Here is a 19,220-nt window from a genome sequence, read left to right as displayed (position 1 = left end):
TGACGGTTTGTGTAGTCGCTGCAAAAATTTAATATTGCGATCTTATTCATCTTGTTCCGTTGCTTTTGCTCTTGTTCTCATGCGCATATAAATGTAACATAAAAATTCTTAACATTTGTACTGTGGCTTGCATGACTCGCATGACTCGCATGACTCGCATGGCTCGCCCCTTGGCTCGCATGGCTCGCCCCTTGGCTCGCATGGCTCGCTGGCTGGCAGGTTTATAAAACTCATGTGTAAGTCACTCTTTCTGTGTGACGGCAAAGCCTTTTTCTTAACCCTCAGATGCACACATGGAGAAGTACAACTTGTTCTTTCGAGGATTTAGCATGTATCGTCGAGAAGTTTCGAGGGCAGGAAAGAAGCGTAGAAGTTGCTCGTGGGCGGCTTGTCATTATAATTACATGGCCTAAAAAGAGAAAGACTTAAAAATCTTAATTGTGTTGAGTACATGTACAGTAATTACAAAACGTTTCTTGATCTCTTTTTTTATTTTCATATAGCTGGTCCTTTGGAATACTTCTTTGGGAAATGGCCACCATGGGTAAGTTAAAGAAATATATTTTTTTAATTTCCATTACATTCTTTTTCCTTTATTTTTTTCCGAAACAGGGCTGTCATTAAGGGCCGTAACCCGTAACACCTGTTACGGCTGAGTTCACTCGATGTTACGGGTGAAGATGTCGATGGATGGTACGAACATGCTACACTTACCTAATTTATTTTTAAACATTTCCCTGTTGAAATAAACATAACTGTTTCTTGGTGTCTTGCCTCCTTGGTTCTACTATTTATATTTTACTCTGGAGATGAACTTTCAGTTTGTTTAATCGTCGTGAATTACATTTAGACGCCATTTTAAGCAGCAAAACTTATTACGCAATGCGCTGCTGCAAAACAGCCGGTCGAGGCGGTCGACAAATACCAGCGATCAGAGCTTCAAGTACAGCAAGTACTTCAGCCGCACGTGGGCAGCCTGTAGAACTGAGTATTATGCTACAAAGAGTGGAAGAAAAATTTCCCGAGTCTAGAAATGGTAAAGCATTTCATTCTTATTACCACTGTAACGGAAAGAGATGTTCAATGTCTGATCCAGCTTATTTGAGCTCCTCTAATGGTAAGATAGCTTGGTAATGTAGAGATGTTATTATAATTTTTATTTCTGGTTTCACTCCTGTTTTATGCATTTGACCATAATAACAAATTATTATAACTGTTAGCAAACATAAAACCATATTGCTGACTATGGACTGTCATTTATGTTTTTTTTTAAACAAGGAACACTCAAGTCTGTTGGAGATATTTTGTAACTTTATTCATTTGATCTCTGTAAATTAAGGTGCATGAATTTGAAATTATGCACTGTGAAAAACAAACAGTACTAAAATAAGGACCACTTGCATAGGTTGGTGCAACAAAGATGTTATTTCACTATTTGCTGATGATGTACTATAACATATTATCACTCTGTTTTATCAGCATTTTTGATTAGAAAAATTGCCATTTTGCCATGCCCTAGAAAGGAGAAAAATGCATTTCTAGGGGTTTCATGCTCAAAAAATTTCTGGGGGGCATGCCCCCAGACCCCCCCCCCCCCCTAGATGCTCAGGCCCTTTCGGGTCTTCGGAACGTGGCCGTGGGCCACGTATTTCACTGCTACGGGTGATAACTTACATGCAACGGCTGCATCAAAACTCAATGACAGCCTGCGAAATTAGTCATTACTTTCTTATGTTCAGGCGAGAATTCATTTCAGTTTTCCTCACGTAACACTTACGGTTAACTTACTTTCTTACGGCTTATTTTTCTTTGGATGCATTTCAGGAGGCGTGCCGTATCCCACGTTAACCAATCGGGAGCTGTGTCGACTCTTGAAGACTGGTTATCGCATGGAAAGGCCTGACATGTGCTGTGATGAAGTGTAAGTAACTGAATTGCGTTGAGATCAGTTGTCCCTCTTTCGAAATAGGGCTGATACTTGAAAACAAGCTACTATCCAGAACTTACAAATTGGAATGCGTGTGGCTCGCTTAAATATATATTTATATCGTTTATAAACAACTGGTAATGCTGCTACTAAGAGTAGAGAACAGCCATTCATGAAGACCGCGAATACCGTAGAGGAACATTGTCGTTTTTAAACTGCGGACACTTCGCAATATGCGAACAACTAATGTTATGGACATACAGTGGCTTAAATTAAATATATACAAAGGATCTGAACTATATCCGTCCAAATTTACATAAGATTTATTTTAAAACCTGATTATTGCAGTTTATTGTTGTCATATAAGAGTATAGAATTGCTGTCTAGAGGGGCTCTAAACAAATAGGAGTTACTGTAATAGTAATAATAACTTTGTTATTGTGTGAAAATAATTGGCTCAGCCACGGGATAACCCTCCAGTAATTAAAATAACCATCAAGTAACTCTTCTTTGGATTTTGAGTCGGCATTGGTTCAGGTTATTGTACATCATATTACTACATGTGTATTTCACATTATTTTTGATCAAGAGGTTGCAAGCTTGATAATCCTTATTTAAACATTTCGTTTTTGTGCATCTTGCATGCCCTCCACGCACCTATACAATGTCGAGAAACTGATTTGGCGTTGTAACGTATTTCAAGTTGGCTTTGACAAATATTGTAGATTGATCGGGTTTGTTCCGCAATGCAGCTGTTTAACTTTTTGTCATCTTCTATCCATGATAGATATGAATTGATGTCTGAGTGCTGGAATGAAGATCCATCCTCTCGACCCAGTTTCTCGGAGTTGATTGACCGACTGGAGGTGATCATGACGAAGGATGTACCATATTGTGACTTGGACAAGCATGATGAGTCACACTCCTACTACAACGTGCCCGCTAAAGCTGATGAACACAGCGGATAAGAAAACGACAGAAAGGCCCACAGGATAATGCACTATAGACGAGAACTTTAAACTTTAAAAGGCTATATTTAACTTCAAAAAGAAAAAAAAAAAAGACTATATATGCGTGTAATCCAGACTTCAATCCTAGACAGATCCAGTTGAGACAAACTCAAGAATTGCGCAGATAACCATATTGCGTCAAATACTACAAACAAAAAATTATAAAAATTTTGCTTATCCACCTCTTATCTCATATCCGTTCAGTGTTGTCTTAAAATGTTGGTAATACACGAGAAGTAATTTTGAGATAAAAAGAAAGAAAGAAAAAAAAAAAACATCCTTAAGGAGGAGGCGGGAAAGGTAGAAAGGAAGCTAGCCCTTGTCAGATTTTTCTTGTCTCAGCAGTTCTATCAAGGACAGTTATTTAAACATAAACAAGTTAAGTTATGAAATAATTTAAAACATGTACGTATGCCTCGATGTGCTAGTTGTGTACGGTACAAGAACCTGAACTTGAAAATGGAGGCACATTAATCTTGTTAACATTGCTAGCTGCTGGTTGCCTAACCAGTTGGCTCTTGACATTAGTAAGGATAAAAAGCTGAATTTGAGACTGCTACACATCTTGTTGTAGCTAATTGCCTGCCAATGTTTAAGCTTAAATATATTAAAATGTAAGTTAATGTTACCTGTGTTGAATCTGACTTAATTTGTTTGTGGTTGTGGTCGCCATTGATCATGTGTGGACTGGTGTGAGGTCTGGAACCAAACCGATGCGGGAACTGGAATAGCCGAGGACAATTGCAGTAATTTGTATAATGTTGACGGAGAACGCAGCTATGAACAGTGCAGAGCAGCTGCCGGAACAACAGTGAACTCACATGTTAACAAACAGTGGGTAGACATGAGAAAGGACGCGGGAAAGGCAAAAACAGAAATCAGCAAACTACTTGTGAGCAGGCTAAGAAAAACAAGGGTGTTGCGCACATTGTCTGACTCACAGCAGGCATGACTGTAGCTGCTTGGAATCTACACATGTACATAATTATGTAGATGAAACGGGAATTATCATTTAAAAACAGTGGCCACACTATATCTCTCCACAGTTTGGCCAGACTGGAAGCCTTAGCACAACTTGAATTACTGACAGGAGTTAAAAGCCCTTGTGTTGGCAAAATAAGAGGGTCTGAATGGGGGAGGGAGAGGGGGTGGGGAGGAGGGGTGCAAATGTCAGTTATCAGTTCAAATTTTGATTGTCTATTTGTCAGTTGTCAGTTAAGTGGCTGTTACTAATTAAGTGAAGACCTAAAACCTCTCTTACAGCAGTTTCCTTCTCCCCGATTTTTTTGAGTGGATGTACACAGGCTACACAATGAGCCGATAAAAAACTATCAGATAATGTGCACTTTCTGGGAATAGGCAAACAGGTTAGGGTTAGCCATGCCTCCTACCTGCCCCCAAATTGAACCAGTAAAATCTCCTTGCTGTACTGTTTACAAACTAGACTCTTCATCCTCAGAATTGTCTGATACAAGTTCCTCTTTTCTTGATTCGTCTTTGGAATCAAGTGTTTCGGAAATGTAAAAACATTAACACTCTATACCATAGTTCTACTGTTTATTCAAATACTTTGGCCGTGTATAGTAACCCCAGTGTGTTTTATTGATGAAAACACAGCCTTCCCATTCATTGTTTTCAAAACCTTGCACCACTTTTTCATCCAAATATCACAGATGAAACTAAAATCAATGTGACTCACGTGCACCCGTACACATTGTTTTTTTTGCACTTCATGTCGGCTACATGTATTCATTGGAGTTTTGATTGGTTCTTGGCATGGTCGTTGTCCTTTGTGATTGGCTAATAAAGTCATTCAGGGGTTTCATTAACGTTTTCAACAGGAGGGCAACTAGTTCTCACTGGCCGACAAAACTTTTTGAACTGAACTTTTTATAAGAAAAATTTTCCTGGAGATGGTCAAAACAGACGGGCAGAATTGTCCTTACAGCCAGTCAATTTGCCTGGTGTCCCACCCTTAATGAGACCCCTGTCATTACTTTGGTTTTGGTTTTATGATATTTGATATAAAACAACTCTATGCATATTAGTCTTGAAAACAAAGCCAGTTGTTATAGAGGTCATAACAGACTGATAGTAATGTTACATTATTATTATTATTATTATTATTATTATTAGTACATGTACATCACACAAAATAAAAATGAAAAACAACAACAGAAAAACTGTTCTTACAGTCTTATTGTGCATTTCCAGAAAATATCCACACTCCCCCCACAGAAGGGAGTGGAATTTCCTGGGGGGTGGGGTGTTCTGGAAGACCAAAAAATTTTAAGAACTGTATGAAGCTTTACTGGAATTTCCAGAGGGGTGGGGAGGTGTTAGAAAAAATCCCTTCCGTGGGGGAGGTATGGATATTTTCCAGAACTACACTTTGAGATACTACAACATAATAGCATAATTGAAAGGCCGCGTGCAAGAACGTCCCCTAGATTTTTCGGCCATTTTTGAAAGTGCTTAAAACTAGCTGAATTTTGGCATGTGGGCTTCGTTTCACCTGAGAAACATTGCTCTGAAGTTTTTTTCGCTGGGTTGCTTTTCGTTCTCGAGAAATAACGTATGCAAAAAAGGCACACAGGTTGGAAAAACCGAGTGGTTTATTGCATACGCAATATCTCGAGAACGAAGCGAACTTTAGCGCGAAAACTACAGGACATTGCTTAACATACCTGAACGAAACTGCATGCGAAATTTGGAGCGTTTTCGACAAAGTTCACCTTTGGTTAAAATACCTGACGCCCTTTTCCCGCCGAGTCCTTCAAATAAACGAAGCCGGGCCTTTGTTATGATAAACAGAGCCGATCCTTTGTTATAATAGCCAAGCCAAGCCTTTTGTTATAAGTCGAAGTCTCGCCTCGGTTTATTATAACAAAAGATCGGCCCGCCGCGACCGCAAGGACTTTGATTTTACTTAGAAACCAGCAAAATGTCAATTTCACGCAGCTTATATAAGCTCAAATTTGTTGATTTCAGGTCAAAAGTGCTTAAAATGTTGACTCATGTTAACGCGCGACGGCAAGGATGTTGATTTCTCTTAGAAAGCAGCAAAATGTCAATTTTACGCAACGTAAAAGCTCAAAAATGTCGATTTTAGGTCAAAAAAAGGTTTAAATGTTGATTTCATGTTAACCCGTGACGGTAGGGATGTTGATTTCACTTAGAAAACAGCAAAATGTTAATTTTACGCAGCGTATAAGCTCAAAAATGTTGATTTCAGGTCTAAATAGGTAAAAATGCTGATTTCACGTTAAAGCGTGACGGCAAGGATGTTGATTTCACTTAGAAAACAGCAAAATGTTAATTTCACGCAATGTATAAGCTAAAAATTGTTGATCTCGGGTCTAAATAGGTAAAAATGTTGATTTCACGTTAAAGCGTGACGGCAAGGATGTTGATTTCACTTAGAAAACAGCAAAATGTTAATTTCACGCAACTTATAAGCTCAAAAATGTTGATCTCAGGTCTAAATAGGTAAAAATGCTGATTTCGTGATAAAAGTGTTGACAAGCCTGCACGACTCCTGCCGTTCGCGGATGAATAAGTAATAAAGCCTTCATAGTTTAGCTTTAACTAGGATGTCTTTGAGGGACTTTCCCTTGCGATACGAGATGATGGGGGGCTCCTTAAAGATTTTTCTCAGTAGCGGGTGATTATCTATAAGGTGCCATTTCCCCAGTAGTGTGTCTTTTAGGTTAGGCAACGCCGGGTGGTATTGTGTGACAAAGGGCAGTATTTTCTTTTGTGCGGTTTTGTCTTTCTGTGCTAGTGACATTTTACTATCAGAGAACTTAATCTCTGAAAGGTGTTTTTCTACAATTCTAGCTGGGTAACCTCTATTCTGCAGGCGTGTTTTGAAATTACTCATGTTTTCCTCAAAAATAAGTTGAGAGGAATTTGTTCTCAGAAGCCTTAACGCTTCTCCTTTGATAAAGCCTTTCGTGACGCCTGGTGGGTGACACGAATAGAAATTCGTGTATTGAAAGGTCTCTGTAGGTTTGAAATGAGTTCGCACGTCAAGAATAGATTCCTTATTGAATCTGTCACCTTTGTACACTTTCGTGTCCAAGAATGTAGTTTCAGTTTCTGAGATTTCAGCCGTGAATTTTATCGTTGGGTGAAAACTGTTTGCCTTTAGAAGGAAGTCTTCTATTTTATCTCTACTTGTGTTCCACATGGATATGATGTCATCGATGTATCTTTTCCAAAAAATGGGTTTTGTGTAGCTTTGTCTGAGTATTTCTTTTTCTATTTTGGCCATAAATATGTTAGCAAAAGCTACGGCCATTTTCGTTCCCATGGCTGTTCCATGAGTTTGGAGGTAATCTTTTCCATTGAATTGGAACGAGTTTTCTTGTAGAATCAGACTTAGCATTTCTCTTAGGTACCTGCTAGGAATAGGAGGGTTCTCCTGGTAAAATTCTTCGTATGCTTCGCATACAGTGGTAATACCCTCCTCCTGTGGTATGTTCGTGTAGAGACTGGTGACGTCCATAGAGACAAGAATGGTGTTTTTAGGCAGATTAGTCTTTTCGATGAAGTTAAGAAAGTCTGTTGTATCTTTAAGATACGAGGTTTGTTTTTGTGCTATCGGCTGAAGAAGGTGGTCAGCAAAAGATGAGATCCTTACTGTAGGACCGTCACACCCTGATATAATAGGTCTACCAACAGGTGTCGGTTTGTGAATCTTTGTAAGTGTATAAAACACTGGTATTCGTGGAGGGTCGGGCGTTAGGGAGAGCCATTTAGCCGTCATTTCGTCTATGTGGCCTTCTTGTAGTAGTGATCGAATCAATCGGTGAACTTTTTTGGCCGTGGTGTCAACCATAGGTTTGTCTAGGGGCCGGTAGTTGTGTATATCATCAAGTTGGACTTGACCCTCGTTAAGTTTATCTGTTCTGTTCATTATGACGGTTGTGGTACCCTTATCGGCTTTCTTTAGTACAATGTTTTTGTCACGCGATAGTTCTTTGAGAGCATTTCGCTCTCCCTGTGACAGGTTGTCTCTCGGCCTGTTCAATTTGATATTAGCAAGGTCAAATTTGACTTCTTCTAGAAAAGTTTCTAGAGCAACTGAGTGCTGGACTGGTGGGTCCCAGTCTGACTTGACGTGGAAAGGATGAGGTTCTTTGTCGTGACCGTGAAATATGTACTTAAGGCGCATTCTTCTGGCAAAATGACTGAAGTCATTGAGTAGCTGGCGCCTGATAGTGTTTTCTCTTGTCACGGGAGCAGGAATGAATTTCAAACCACGGGATAGCAGGGTAATTTGCTCGTCTGTCAGCTGCGTATTTGACAGGTTTTTGATATGTTGCTTGCGTGATATGTTGCTTGCGTGACTCAATGTTGTTTTGAAAGCGTTCACTTAGAAAACGGCAAAATGTTAATTTCACACAACTTATAAGCTAAAAATTGTTAATTTCAAGTCTAAATACGTAAAAATGTTGATTTCACGTAACGCGTGACGGAAAGGATGTTGATTTCACTTAGAAAACAGCAAAATGTTAATTTCACGCAACGTATAAGCTCAAAAATGTTGATTTCAGGTTTAAATAGGTAAACTATGGCGGCCGGAAAATAGTGTTAACATCTGGAACTTACTTTGGTTATCTGGGACAATGATTATCTGCACTGAACAAATAAACATCAAATAAGCACTTTTCCAAATACAGCAACGTCTTAAATGGCTAAAAATCACGAGATAAATACATATTTTTTCGACAAACGCGATCGTAGCTTTATGTCACGCATCGCCTAACAGATTAACAAATTAACCCTTCTGCGCAACGTACGGGTCTCCATACATCTGCATGTCCGCTGATCCCAGAAGTTCAAAACACTACAAATCATGCCGATGTGAAATAAAATCAACTCAACCTGGATCACAGATCTATGTTACAATCGATCGCTACTTGTTGGCCGTTATTACCTTTAAATGAAAAAAGCCGAAACAATCTAGTTACCAGTTCGAGAAACGCGAGCAGAGCGTGATCGCAATGCATGCCGGGAAGGGTCTTTACACCTCGTGCGCGGGAAAACATGGCGGTCGATACAAGACAAATTTTATCACTCAAAAACCAGTTCTCGCTTTCCAAACTTTGACACTAGCAACGCTTGGCAAATGGGCCACAACTCACGAGAGGGTATTTTTTTTGGGCAAGAACTGCTCTTGGACTTTGCTGCCTGGCTCGATCTGACTTCGAACGCCGATAACACGATTACGGTATATCAGCTACCTTCGAAGTTTCAGAACACATTTTGATTCTTTAAAACGTGCTGACGACTTACGGGTTTATCGAGGCTTTATGATGCCTCTCAACCACCAGGCAGGCACACAAGGTACTTTAACACTATGCTTAAGATATTAGTTGACAGAGCTCTAATGCGGCACATCTCTTTTTCGTTCGATGGTATTTCGTTTGCCGCTCGATCGATTCACGTGTTGTGTTTACGTCACAATAACCGATGTAAACAATCTGTTCCCAGGTTTCCGCTCTATATAATATTTTCCTTTGACTTTAAGACAGCTAAGATTCAGTGGAATACACTATAAACAGTCTGCCTGTTTGCTGTTCAACAAAATAATAAGGTTTCTTTTGTTTTTTGTTCAACAAAAGATCTCCAAAAGATGCCGCTTGGAAAACTGAGCTTTTTGCATACGTTATTTCTCGAGAACGAAGAGCGCCCCAGCCAAAAAAAATTCAGAGCAATGTTTCTCAGGTACAACGAAGCCTACATGCCAAAATTCAGCTATTTTTGAGCACTTTTAAAATGGCCAAAAAATCTAGAAGACGTTCTTGCACGCGGCCTTTCAATTTAAGTCATAGTTTATAGAGGGGACCTCTGTTTGCTAACCAGAAAACCACAGGAAAATACTGTCATGGATTTTGTCATTATGGTATGTCTGTCCGTAAAACCTCGGTTGGTGATAAAAAAATGTTGATTTTAGCAATGGAGAGTAGTTGAAAGCCGGGTTGAAAGTCAGCTTATGAAACCATTCAAGGCATTAAAGTGAAGGCGTCGAACGCACCCTCATAATCTTTGATTAGTACTTTAATTTATTTTCTATTCTCGCTACTCATCACGATACATTTTTGTTAACGTAAGTTCTGAGAATTTAGTATTAAATCAAGGCAATATCTCTAACTTGACGAATTTCTTTATTCTGATCACTCTTCTGCTCCACAGTGCATTGATATTGTAGGGGGAAAGTAGACTCTGATCACTTACTGAGGAGCTCAGAGTTCTTATTTTGCTCTAAAATTAAAATAAAGTCAACTTTTGGCCCACTCACAAAAGTCCATACGTACACCACGAAGTCAGGCGTGAAAAAAAAAAAAAAAAAAAAAATAATAATAATAATGATGATGATGGTGATGATGATGATGATGAAAATAATAATAATTATTTTCTCAAGCTCTTTTCGTTTTTAATATCAAAATTGTAAATTATTTTGAATTTTTGCTATCAATGCTTAAGAAATAGAAAACATGTACCGTGTTTCTATCAAGTTTTAGTATAAATCTACTAGCGTTCTATCACGAATGCCGTTCTCTGATTGGCTACGCTACTCACCATCTATTCGGTGATATATAACGGCACTTCTGGGCATTTTCGAGGTGTCTTTGAAGAGGATTTAGATAAAGTTTTTTACGACTAGTAGATCTATACCAAAACGATTAGATTATTCGCCCTATCGTGCTAGAAATCTTGAGCTCATAATCTAACTGTTTAATAGAAACACGAGTGGAAGCTTGGGAGAACGAGAAATGCGGCTCCTGTTTCCACAGCTTTTTCGAGTTCTCCCGAACTTTCACGAATGTTTCTATTAATTAAACAATTAGATTGTGAGCTCGAGATTTCTATCGCCGAGTCAACTATCACGCATAGAAATCTTGAGCTCATAATCTAATTGTTTAATAGAAACACGAGTGGAAGTTTGGGAGAACGAGAAATGCTGTGGAAACACGAGCCGCAGGGGAGTGTTTCCACAGCTTTTCCGAGTTCTCCCAAACTTTCACGAGTGTTTCTATTAAATAGATAGATTGTGAGCTCGAGATTTCTATCGTCGAGTCAACTATCACGCATAGGAATCGAGAGCGAATAATCTAATTGTTTTAGTATAACTCTACTAGTCGTTCAAAACTTTCATCTAAATCCTCTTCACAGACACTTCGAAAACACAAAGAAGCGGCCTCCAGCGCACGATGCTACGCTACTCACTATCTATCACAGAATAGAACGTGAGTAGCGTAGCCAATCAGAGGACGGCATTCGTGATAGTACGCGGGTAGATTTATACTAAAACTCGATAGAAATATGGTACATGTTTTCTCACACATTTTAGATCACTTTTCACCACCATTTTACTATTTAAGAAATAGAAAACATGTACCGTGTTTCTATCGAGTTATAGAAATACGAGTGGAAGTTTGGGAGAACGAGAAATGCTCTCGGAACACGAGCTGCAGGCGGGCGTTTCCACAGCTTTTTCGAGTTCTCCCAAACTTTCACGAGTGTTTCTATAACTCGATAGTAACACGGAGAACATGTTTTCTATTTCTTTTAGAAAACACAGCGACGAAAAAAGGAAAACAACTTGTTAACTTTGATTATCAAAATGTAAATTCTCGTTGCTCGCGCCATCATTACGTTACGTCGATAGCTCGTGCTAGTTCTGTGTTTCCATCGAGTTATAGAAATACGATTTTAACCAATCAGCGCGCGTATTTTCTTCTTATTGTTTTCTTATAGTTGTTATCATGCATGTGTAATTTAAATTGTAAATGATTCATTGTAATACTCTTTTCACGTATTTGTGTGAGTTAAATAAAATTAACTCAAGTTGATCGACTTGACAAATTCTCTTTCCCTGAATGAAACTTGGAAAGGAGCCGATAAATTCTCATGCTAGTTTTATTATTGTTTCTTTGTTTTTTCATGTTCTGTCATCGTTTCTGCCTGTTGTTTTTTTTCTCCGTTTCCAGCAAGTTGTTCGTTCTAATCGCCAACCACGACTGACAGTAAAGCTGATTCCACACCAAAAAAAAAAGATATGTACGAGCAAGTCCCATCGTTTTGTATGTATGCGTTTTTCTTCTTTTTAAATTAACACCAGTTTGACTCAGCCTGAAAAATGTGGGGTTTTTTTTTTGGGGGGGGGGGGGGGACGGGGAGGACGGTGGGGAGACGAATTGAGTTATGATGATGTATCAATGCAAGCATGATAATCCAGGTTTTCATCTCAATATTCTGCTTTTTGTTTTACTCTTCTCTATTTGCTGTCATTGACCAGTGACAATATTTCATAAGTTGCTATTTTGTATCTCTGTAGCATGTTACCGGACACCTTGTTAACATGTCACATGTACGCTCAATCCATTTCTTTGTACCGGCAACTGCTGACCGAGGTTATAATGGATGAAGGGCGCGACTCACAAGTTGCAGGTCACTGTCGAGATATTAGCTTGATAGTGGGGCCTAGAGGACACAAACAAAATAAATGAATAAACATGTCATTCATTTTCCTTTGTTTGTGTTCTCTAGGACTCACTTCCAAGCTGAATTTTAACATTATCGAAAACAGTCTATTATTTGAATGCTCTGTGTGCATGTGCAATGTCAAAGCCTCTTGCTCAGACCTTTGACTTTTTTCTTATTATCGAGGAAATAATTGGTTCTCACTCCGTTTAAATAAAGCAAACATAGCAATCTCTCAGCAGGCACAAAGAAAGCTTAACTTATGCAATTCATTTTGCTGAAACGTGTTTATGTTTCGTGTTTCAGGCTTTATTACGGATGCTGTGATATCGACATTTCGCAAAATTCTTTATACCAGTGACGTCATGGATGCTCTTAAGGTAAACACGTGGCTATCACGTGAGCACACATTAACAATGTAAAAGGGGAAGTGTCCCGGCTGATTATTGCAAATTATCCTTCCAAAATTCCATGTCATGCTGCCAATGCCTGTGATTATACAAGCAAATTGGTTAAAGGATTCTACAGACCAAAGTAAGACAAGCAATTCTCGTGAAAAAGTACAAGATTACAAGGATAGAAGTAGGCTGCAATTCATCAAGTGCGATTTTGTGACAGGATTTTAAGAAATCAAATGTGCCATTCTGGTGAAAGTTTTAAACTTTTATCCCTTATTGTTTTCTCTTAGTCGATACCTGTATTTCTTTGCCTCACGGCTCTTGTTTTGTTCTGTTCTGTTCTGTTTTGTTTTGTTTTGCTTTGTTTTGTGGTGATTTGCCCTGCTCTGTGATTTGACTCAACTAGACCCATTCCCCTAGACATTTTTTGGGCCAAAAGAGCGCAACTTTAAGAGTTTGTAATATCGTCACTTTCCGCCTTAAAAGTCTCCAATTTTAAAATCGTGTATTTCAAAGGATATAATTTATAATATTGAAAATTAAATGCCGCTTCATGTAAGACTTTGCCAGAGTTGCATTGAGCATTACCATACTTTTAATTTTGACAGCGCTGCTGGGACGAGAAGAACAAACGAAAGTTAAATTAAAGATGTAGTCAATTTATTTTGTAACTTATTCAATTTCTTTTGTTAGAAACTACTGTTACCCTGCTGTTAAATAGTATTTCACTCTGAACGTTCTCTTTCATGGAACCCCTACAGATGTTGATTTTTTTTTTACAGATATTTTGTTTTCTACAGATATTAATGCTTTTCTTTATTTTAAACATTATACAATATTAAAATGTTGTCCTCATTAACAATAGGCCACGTTCGATATATCAATATTCTAGCATAGCTCTGAGGCGTTCTATATTTGGTTTTGTTTTCTTTGTATCCAAGTCTCTTTTGGGAATTGAGAGACAAAAGAAACTTAAAAATTTACAATTACCCGAAAGCCTCGGAGCCATGTTAAAATATTGATACATTGAACGAGGCTTATGGGTGGTTTGTTGTTTTGTTTAGAGGGACGGGTCACACATGAGGAGATTCTTCAGGGAGGTTTACATGGACAGTGTTTTCCCAATATTAAGTTCCGCTGAACTGCCACCGTACATCTGGGGTAACGACGAAAGAGAAAAGGTGAGGACATTGTCTTCTCAGTTTCAAACTATTGATGTATTTATTTCCTTCTTGGTTGCTTTAAATGTCAGTTAACTCTTTAATGCTGCCCAAAACTCCAATTTCTGTCGCATGAAGGGAATAGGAGGATCTCAAATTCTCCTGTTGGAAAAAAATAGTATTATATATCAGATAACTGGATGGTATTGAGTGTAATTTGAATTGGATCAGAAAAGCTTACAATCAAAGTTGTTTTCGCTGAAAATTTTTGAATCAGACCGTATGGCAAGCCTGTTTACCTTGCCATATTGAATCATACAGAAGAACCATTTATTATTTTTATTTTCTTTTTTTAGGAACGGCTTCTTTGAATTCTTAACCACTGGTACAAACGAACTGCTCTAGAAAGTTTACTCTCTTCTGATAGACTTAACAAACCTTTCAATGCAGACCGCTTCACTCTCGACTTATCAAAACTTGCGGCAACTTGACACTTGAGAACACACGGTTACTTGGCGTACTACAGCAAACTTTATTACAAGACTGTCCGCGCAGGCAATTTGTGAAGCACTATCTCGACTTGACATTGGAACAAGTATAAAGGAGGCGATTGAAATCCGGTGCCAGGCCCTAACCCTCAATCGAGACCGTGTTCCTGTACCGATGTATTTTTTCACGTGACCTCCCCCAATGTAGACCTCGTGACAACCAACACTCAGTGTTCACTTGAGGAAGGCGACGTGACGTTTCCATAGCTTGAAGCATTTCAAATATTTAAACCTGTCATAACCAGGTCCAGTTGGAAAATGCGAGCCTAATGCATTCTATCGTGTGTTTCGTCGTTAATTAAAGTTCCTACACCCTCTGCATTTTTTGTTGGGTGTGGCGAGACTTCTTAATTGCCTCCTCTGGTCCGTTAGTTCTGTGCATTCCTCCCTACATTTTGAACCCCTGTTGAAGCGCGTTTTCTGGTGTGTTACGCTCTGTGCACATTTTGTGTTCCTGCGCGCATTTCCTCAGTGTGTTTTCTGGGTTTTTGTCATATATGCAAGACAAAATTACAAGATTTACTAACAGACGCGCACTCCTGAAAATCATGCATTCCTTCCAAGCATGCATTTACTAATCTGCTCTTTGCGTGAGCAGATCATATTAATAATGGAATACTTTAAGATTGAACTTTGGATTCTTCGCCAGTGCGAAAAGAAATAGCGACCACAGTATGTAATAATAAAAGCAATAATATACTTTATTTACCCTAAGTCTACACATAACAGTTCCGTTAGAAATTAGTGGCCCTCAAGTAAACAACTAAAGTGAAATATGAAACAGGTTAAGAACATTACAATACACAACAAAGAAAAGCAAAACTTGATCGAAATTAAATACAAACGTATCATCGTGACTGCATTGCAATCAAAATGACCCCGTCCGCAAACTATTGCTCACTGGAAAACAGTCCTAAGAAAATACGCGCGCTCATTAGTTAAAAATCGTCTTTCTATTAAATAATTAGATTATGAGCTTCAGATTTCTATCGCGTGATAGTTGACGAAGGCACAGTCCGAGTCAACTATCACGCGATAGAAAGCGAGAGCGAATAATCTAAATGTTTTAGTATAAATCTACTAGCCGTTCAAAACTTAATCTAAATCCTCTTCGCAGACATTTCGAAAACGCGGAGAATCGGCCGTCGTTTTGTTAACAAGGGAACGCTGCTACACTACTCACTATCTTTCACAGAATAGAGTAGTAGTGAGTAGCGTAGCCAATCAGAGAACGGCATTCGTGAACGGCATTCGTGATAGAAAGCTGGCGCATTAGCACATATCCCCCTCACCCCAGGACTTCTCATGCTCAAGATATCAAAACCCCGGCCTTTCTCAGACTTTGAATACCTTTCCGGAAACGAAACACCATTTCTTTCTGAGAAATAGCTTCTTGTTCTTTAATTTTGGCTTTTACCAAAGGTCAAATCAGGGAAGCTCAGGACAGTGAAAAGTACTTTCACCCAAGCGAAACTAAAACCTCCATGATCTGTGTGCAACTTGGCCTTGCGGGACTCGATAACTAGTTCACTTCTTCGACGACTCGAGGGGATCATAGAAAAAAAGGGCGCGTCCTACACTCCGTGAGTTCATTCTATATCTCTCCCTTGTCTTCCCTCACGTGATCCACGTGAATACAGCAAATGCCTTATGTGTTTTTTTATTTTTTATTTCTTTTTCATTTGCAACTAAGAATAAAACTCCACAAAATAATACGATGGAGAGCCCCAAATTTATAGTCTTTATAAATAATACTTCTTTTTATTTTCATTTGCAATATGTAACAAATAAAAAACCACTCGGTTTCTGTAGCCCTTTGAAAAACTCACACATTTTAGATTACTTTTCGCCACCATTTTACTATTCAAGAAATAAAAAAACGTGTACCGTGTTTCTATCAAGTTATAGAAACAAGAGTGGAAGTTTGGGAGAACGAAAAATGCCGTGGGAACATGAGCCGCAGGCGAGCGTTTCCACAGCTTTTTCGAGTTCTCCCAAACTTTTACGAGCGTTTCTATTATTCGATAGTAACACGGTGAACATGTTTTCTATTTCTTTTAGAAAACACCGCGACCAAAAAAAGGAAAACAGCTTGTTAACGTTGATTATCAAAATATAAATTCTCTTTGCTCGCGCCTTCATTACGTCAACAGCTCGTGCTAGGTCTGTTTCAATCGAGTTTTAGTATAAATCTACCTTTCTCTTTTACAATAGGTTCAGTACTAAACCTCACCTAGCCGAAAAACCCCAGGCTCTGACAACTGAGCAGATCAGTGCGGGGCCAATTAATTTAAGTTGTCTACACATGTATCAAGTATTACAGTCAACACGCTTCGAAATGTATTTACTTGCGATACTTCACTTTGACTCTGCCTTAGGGGAGGCGGGGGGTGCTCCCTTATATCGGCTATATAGGTATGTCCAGCGTCAGAGGGACATTTTTTTTTTTGAGACATGTTAGTCAGAAGTAGAGTATCGATTTTGGTCATTTTGGTCTCAAACTGGGTATGGTTTTTGCACTCTAGTCTTGAATTAGGTATGTTTTTTAGAAGAAGCTACTTTTTTCATCATTATCGGTAAGACCAGCCACTAAAGCCATTCACAATACCTTTAACATCATTCTGAACTAAAAAACTACGGCAGGTCTGAAACAGGGTATTAATTTAAGGGTCAGGCCATGAATAGGTTAGAAAAATCGCAGACTTTGGTCTAAAATAGGGTAAGTGCTTTGGGAAGCGGGCCGCTCAGCCCCGCCAAATTTTTCAGAAATTCAAAGTATTGTGTGTGAGGCTAAATAAAGCTAAGAGCCAAAAGCATTTGACGCATAATTTTTCCATTTCTGTGCGGGGCAGTCCTTCATTCGAATGGATGCGGCACTCTACGTTTCGTTGTCAGTGACGCAGTATATTTTTCTTTTCAAAAACGACGCCTCATGTGTGACGACAGTTGTGCAATTATTCCTCCACTTTCGCTTGAATATTATGAAGCTAGAATACAAATGCCATCGGTGTTTCCATGGAAACCAGCTCTTGAAATGCCGCGGTATGTCGAAATACAAATTTTCTTATTTTCAAAAGCGCGCTCTAAGAAGTAAAGCTACTGGAATTGTGGCGGGAAATTCGAGAAATTCAACTAAATCTGCAAATGTCGACATCTACGATATAAAGAAAACCTCATAAAAAAGCCATTATTGTGCCTATTTTGCAATATACCAGCGTTAATTAAAATACAATATGATGAATCAGTTACCTTCCACGATATATCGTATCTCTAGTATCGTCCAAACGCACCAAATGCGTGTTCTTTTCACGTAAACAGCCACAGAATAGGGGCGGGATGGCTATCTTTAAAACGGAGAACGGGGAATCAGGGAATGGGAAATCAGGGAATGGGAATGGGGATGGGGGATGGGGAATGGGGAATGGGGAATGGGGAATGGGGAATGGGGAATGGGGAATGGGGAATGGGGAATGGGGAATGGGGAATGGGGAATGGGGAATGGGGAACGGGGAACGGGGAACGGGGAATCTTTAAAATGGGGAATCTTTAAAAGCGGGAATCTTTAAAATGGGGAATCTTTAAAAGCGGGAATCTTTAAAATGGGGAATCTTTAAAAGCGGGAATCTTTAAAATGGGGAATCTTTAAAAGCGGGAATCTTTAAAATGGGGAATCTTTAAAAGCGGGAACCTTTAAAACGGGGAATCTTTAAAATGGGGAATCTTTAAAAGCGGGAATCTTTAAAATGGGGAATCTTTAAAAGCGGGAATCTTTAAAATGGGGAATCTTTAAAAGAGGGAATCTTTAAAATGGGGAATCTTTAAAAGCGGGAATCTTTAAAATGGCGAATCTTTAAAAGCGGGAATCTTTAAAATGGGGAATCTTTAAAAGCGGGAATCTTTAAAATGGGGAATCTTTAAAAGAGGGAATCTTTAAAATGGGGAATCTTTAAAAGCGGGAATCTTTAAAATGGGGAATCTTTAAAAGCGGGAGCCTTTAAAACGGGGAATCTTTAAAATGGGGAATCTTAAAAAAGCGGGAATCTTTAAAATGGGGAATCTTTAAAAGCGGGAATCTTTAAAACGGGGAATCTTTAAAAGCGGGAATCTTTAAAACGGGGAATCTTTAAAGTGGGGAATATTTAATAGCGTTAATCTTTACTGAAAAGTGAACGAGAACCTCTCAGTTTCCCACCGGAAGCTATTTATTCTGTCACATGTATCAACTCAGCAGGTACAGAGACAGTTGGGGAATTTATTCATTGTAATTTTATTGCACGCTATTAAAGCACGTCAGTTTAGCGGGATAGTGGAGCGGTTTAAATCTCGATTCTCACTCTTTGAGATCCGCTAGACCGACCGAAGAATCGAACCGCCTGGATTTATCCTAACTCCGGACTTTGACATTTAGTTTTGCAGCGATGGATATTTGTCGTAGCCTTATGTGCTAATGGAAGGACTTACGACTTAACGACAAATATATAGCAAGGAAAACACGTTTTTGGTTGTTTAATCGATAAATCAAGAGTCCCCTAAATCTGGTTTTCACATGACGTCGCTAAAATTCAAACTACAAAACTATTAATCATCCTGAGATTTTACTTTCATGATGTGTAAGAGCAGCTGAAAACTAATAGTCATACAAATTTTTGCTCCAAGTGGATTCTTGGTTTTTTAATAGACTA

At 38.8% G+C, this 19,220-nt stretch overlaps 4 protein-coding genes across 6 annotated transcripts in view; 2 read left to right on the top strand and 2 right to left on the bottom strand.

The window, feature by feature from the left end:
* The window catches only part of LOC110064403 (uncharacterized), a 36,616-nt gene extending 33,051 nt beyond the window's left edge, over positions 1-3,565 (top strand). The window contains exons 20-22 of the mRNA XM_089295562.1: positions 504-544; positions 1,825-1,921; positions 2,715-3,565. Of these exons, the coding sequence (XP_089151688.1) occupies positions 504-544; positions 1,825-1,921; positions 2,715-2,895 (319 nt within the window). The 3' untranslated portion in view covers positions 2,896-3,565. The remainder of the gene's footprint in view (positions 1-503; positions 545-1,824; positions 1,922-2,714) is intronic.
* A 2,248-nt stretch (positions 3,566-5,813) lies between these two features.
* On the bottom strand, positions 5,814-8,225 carry LOC149108092 (uncharacterized). The gene has a single exon (XM_089295580.1). The coding sequence runs from the start codon at positions 8,114-8,116 to the stop codon at positions 6,509-6,511; it is 1,608 nt and encodes a 535-aa protein (XP_089151706.1). The 5' UTR covers positions 8,117-8,225; the 3' UTR covers positions 5,814-6,508.
* A 3,017-nt stretch (positions 8,226-11,242) lies between these two features.
* On the top strand, positions 11,243-14,859 carry LOC149108091 (nephrocystin-1-like). 3 transcript variants are annotated; one of them, XM_089295609.1, is made up of 5 exons: positions 11,717-12,036; positions 12,287-12,399; positions 12,739-12,812; positions 13,895-14,011; positions 14,347-14,859. In XM_089295609.1, exons 1-5 carry the CDS (start codon positions 12,008-12,010, stop codon positions 14,359-14,361), a joined length of 348 nt encoding a protein of 115 aa, XP_089151735.1. In that variant the 5' UTR covers positions 11,717-12,007; the 3' UTR covers positions 14,362-14,859. The 3 variants fall into 3 exon arrangements, with proteins under 3 accessions (XP_089151733.1, XP_089151734.1, XP_089151735.1); XM_089295607.1 differs by lacking the exon at positions 14,347-14,859 and having other exon boundaries at positions 11,243-12,036; positions 13,895-14,086; XM_089295608.1 differs by lacking the exon at positions 14,347-14,859 and having other exon boundaries at positions 11,244-12,032; positions 13,895-14,086.
* LOC149108086 (uncharacterized) overlaps positions 13,469-19,220 on the bottom strand; it is a 95,951-nt gene continuing 90,199 nt past the window's right edge. Inside the window, exon 5 of the mRNA XM_089295561.1 lies at positions 13,469-14,152. The gene's annotated coding sequence lies outside the window, so the exon portion shown is untranslated. The remainder of the gene's footprint in view (positions 14,153-19,220) is intronic.

This window comes from Orbicella faveolata, unplaced genomic scaffold, assembly GCF_042242905.1.
Source record: "Orbicella faveolata isolate gen_17 unplaced genomic scaffold, um_ofav_v1 contig_26, whole genome shotgun sequence".
NCBI classification, from domain to species: domain Eukaryota; kingdom Metazoa; phylum Cnidaria; class Anthozoa; order Scleractinia; family Merulinidae; genus Orbicella; species Orbicella faveolata.
Note: the sequence above shows the minus strand (reverse complement) of the source record. Positions and strands in the feature narration are given on the sequence as shown.

Excerpts from the sequence above, each read along its gene's own strand:
- LOC149108091 (XM_089295607.1), top strand. The coding sequence starts at position 12,008 with ATGTACGAGCAAGTCCCATCGTTTTGTAT. Across the intron at positions 12,037-12,286 it reads CAAGTCCCATCGTTTTGTAT|CATGTTACCGGACACCTTGT; the intron begins GTATGCGTTTTT and ends GTATCTCTGTAG. Across the intron at positions 12,400-12,738 it reads GCGCGACTCACAAGTTGCAG|GCTTTATTACGGATGCTGTG; the intron begins GTCACTGTCGAG and ends TTCGTGTTTCAG.
- LOC149108092 (XM_089295580.1), bottom strand. The coding sequence starts at position 8,116 with ATGCGCCTTAAGTACATATTTCACGGTCACGACAAAGAACCTCATCCT.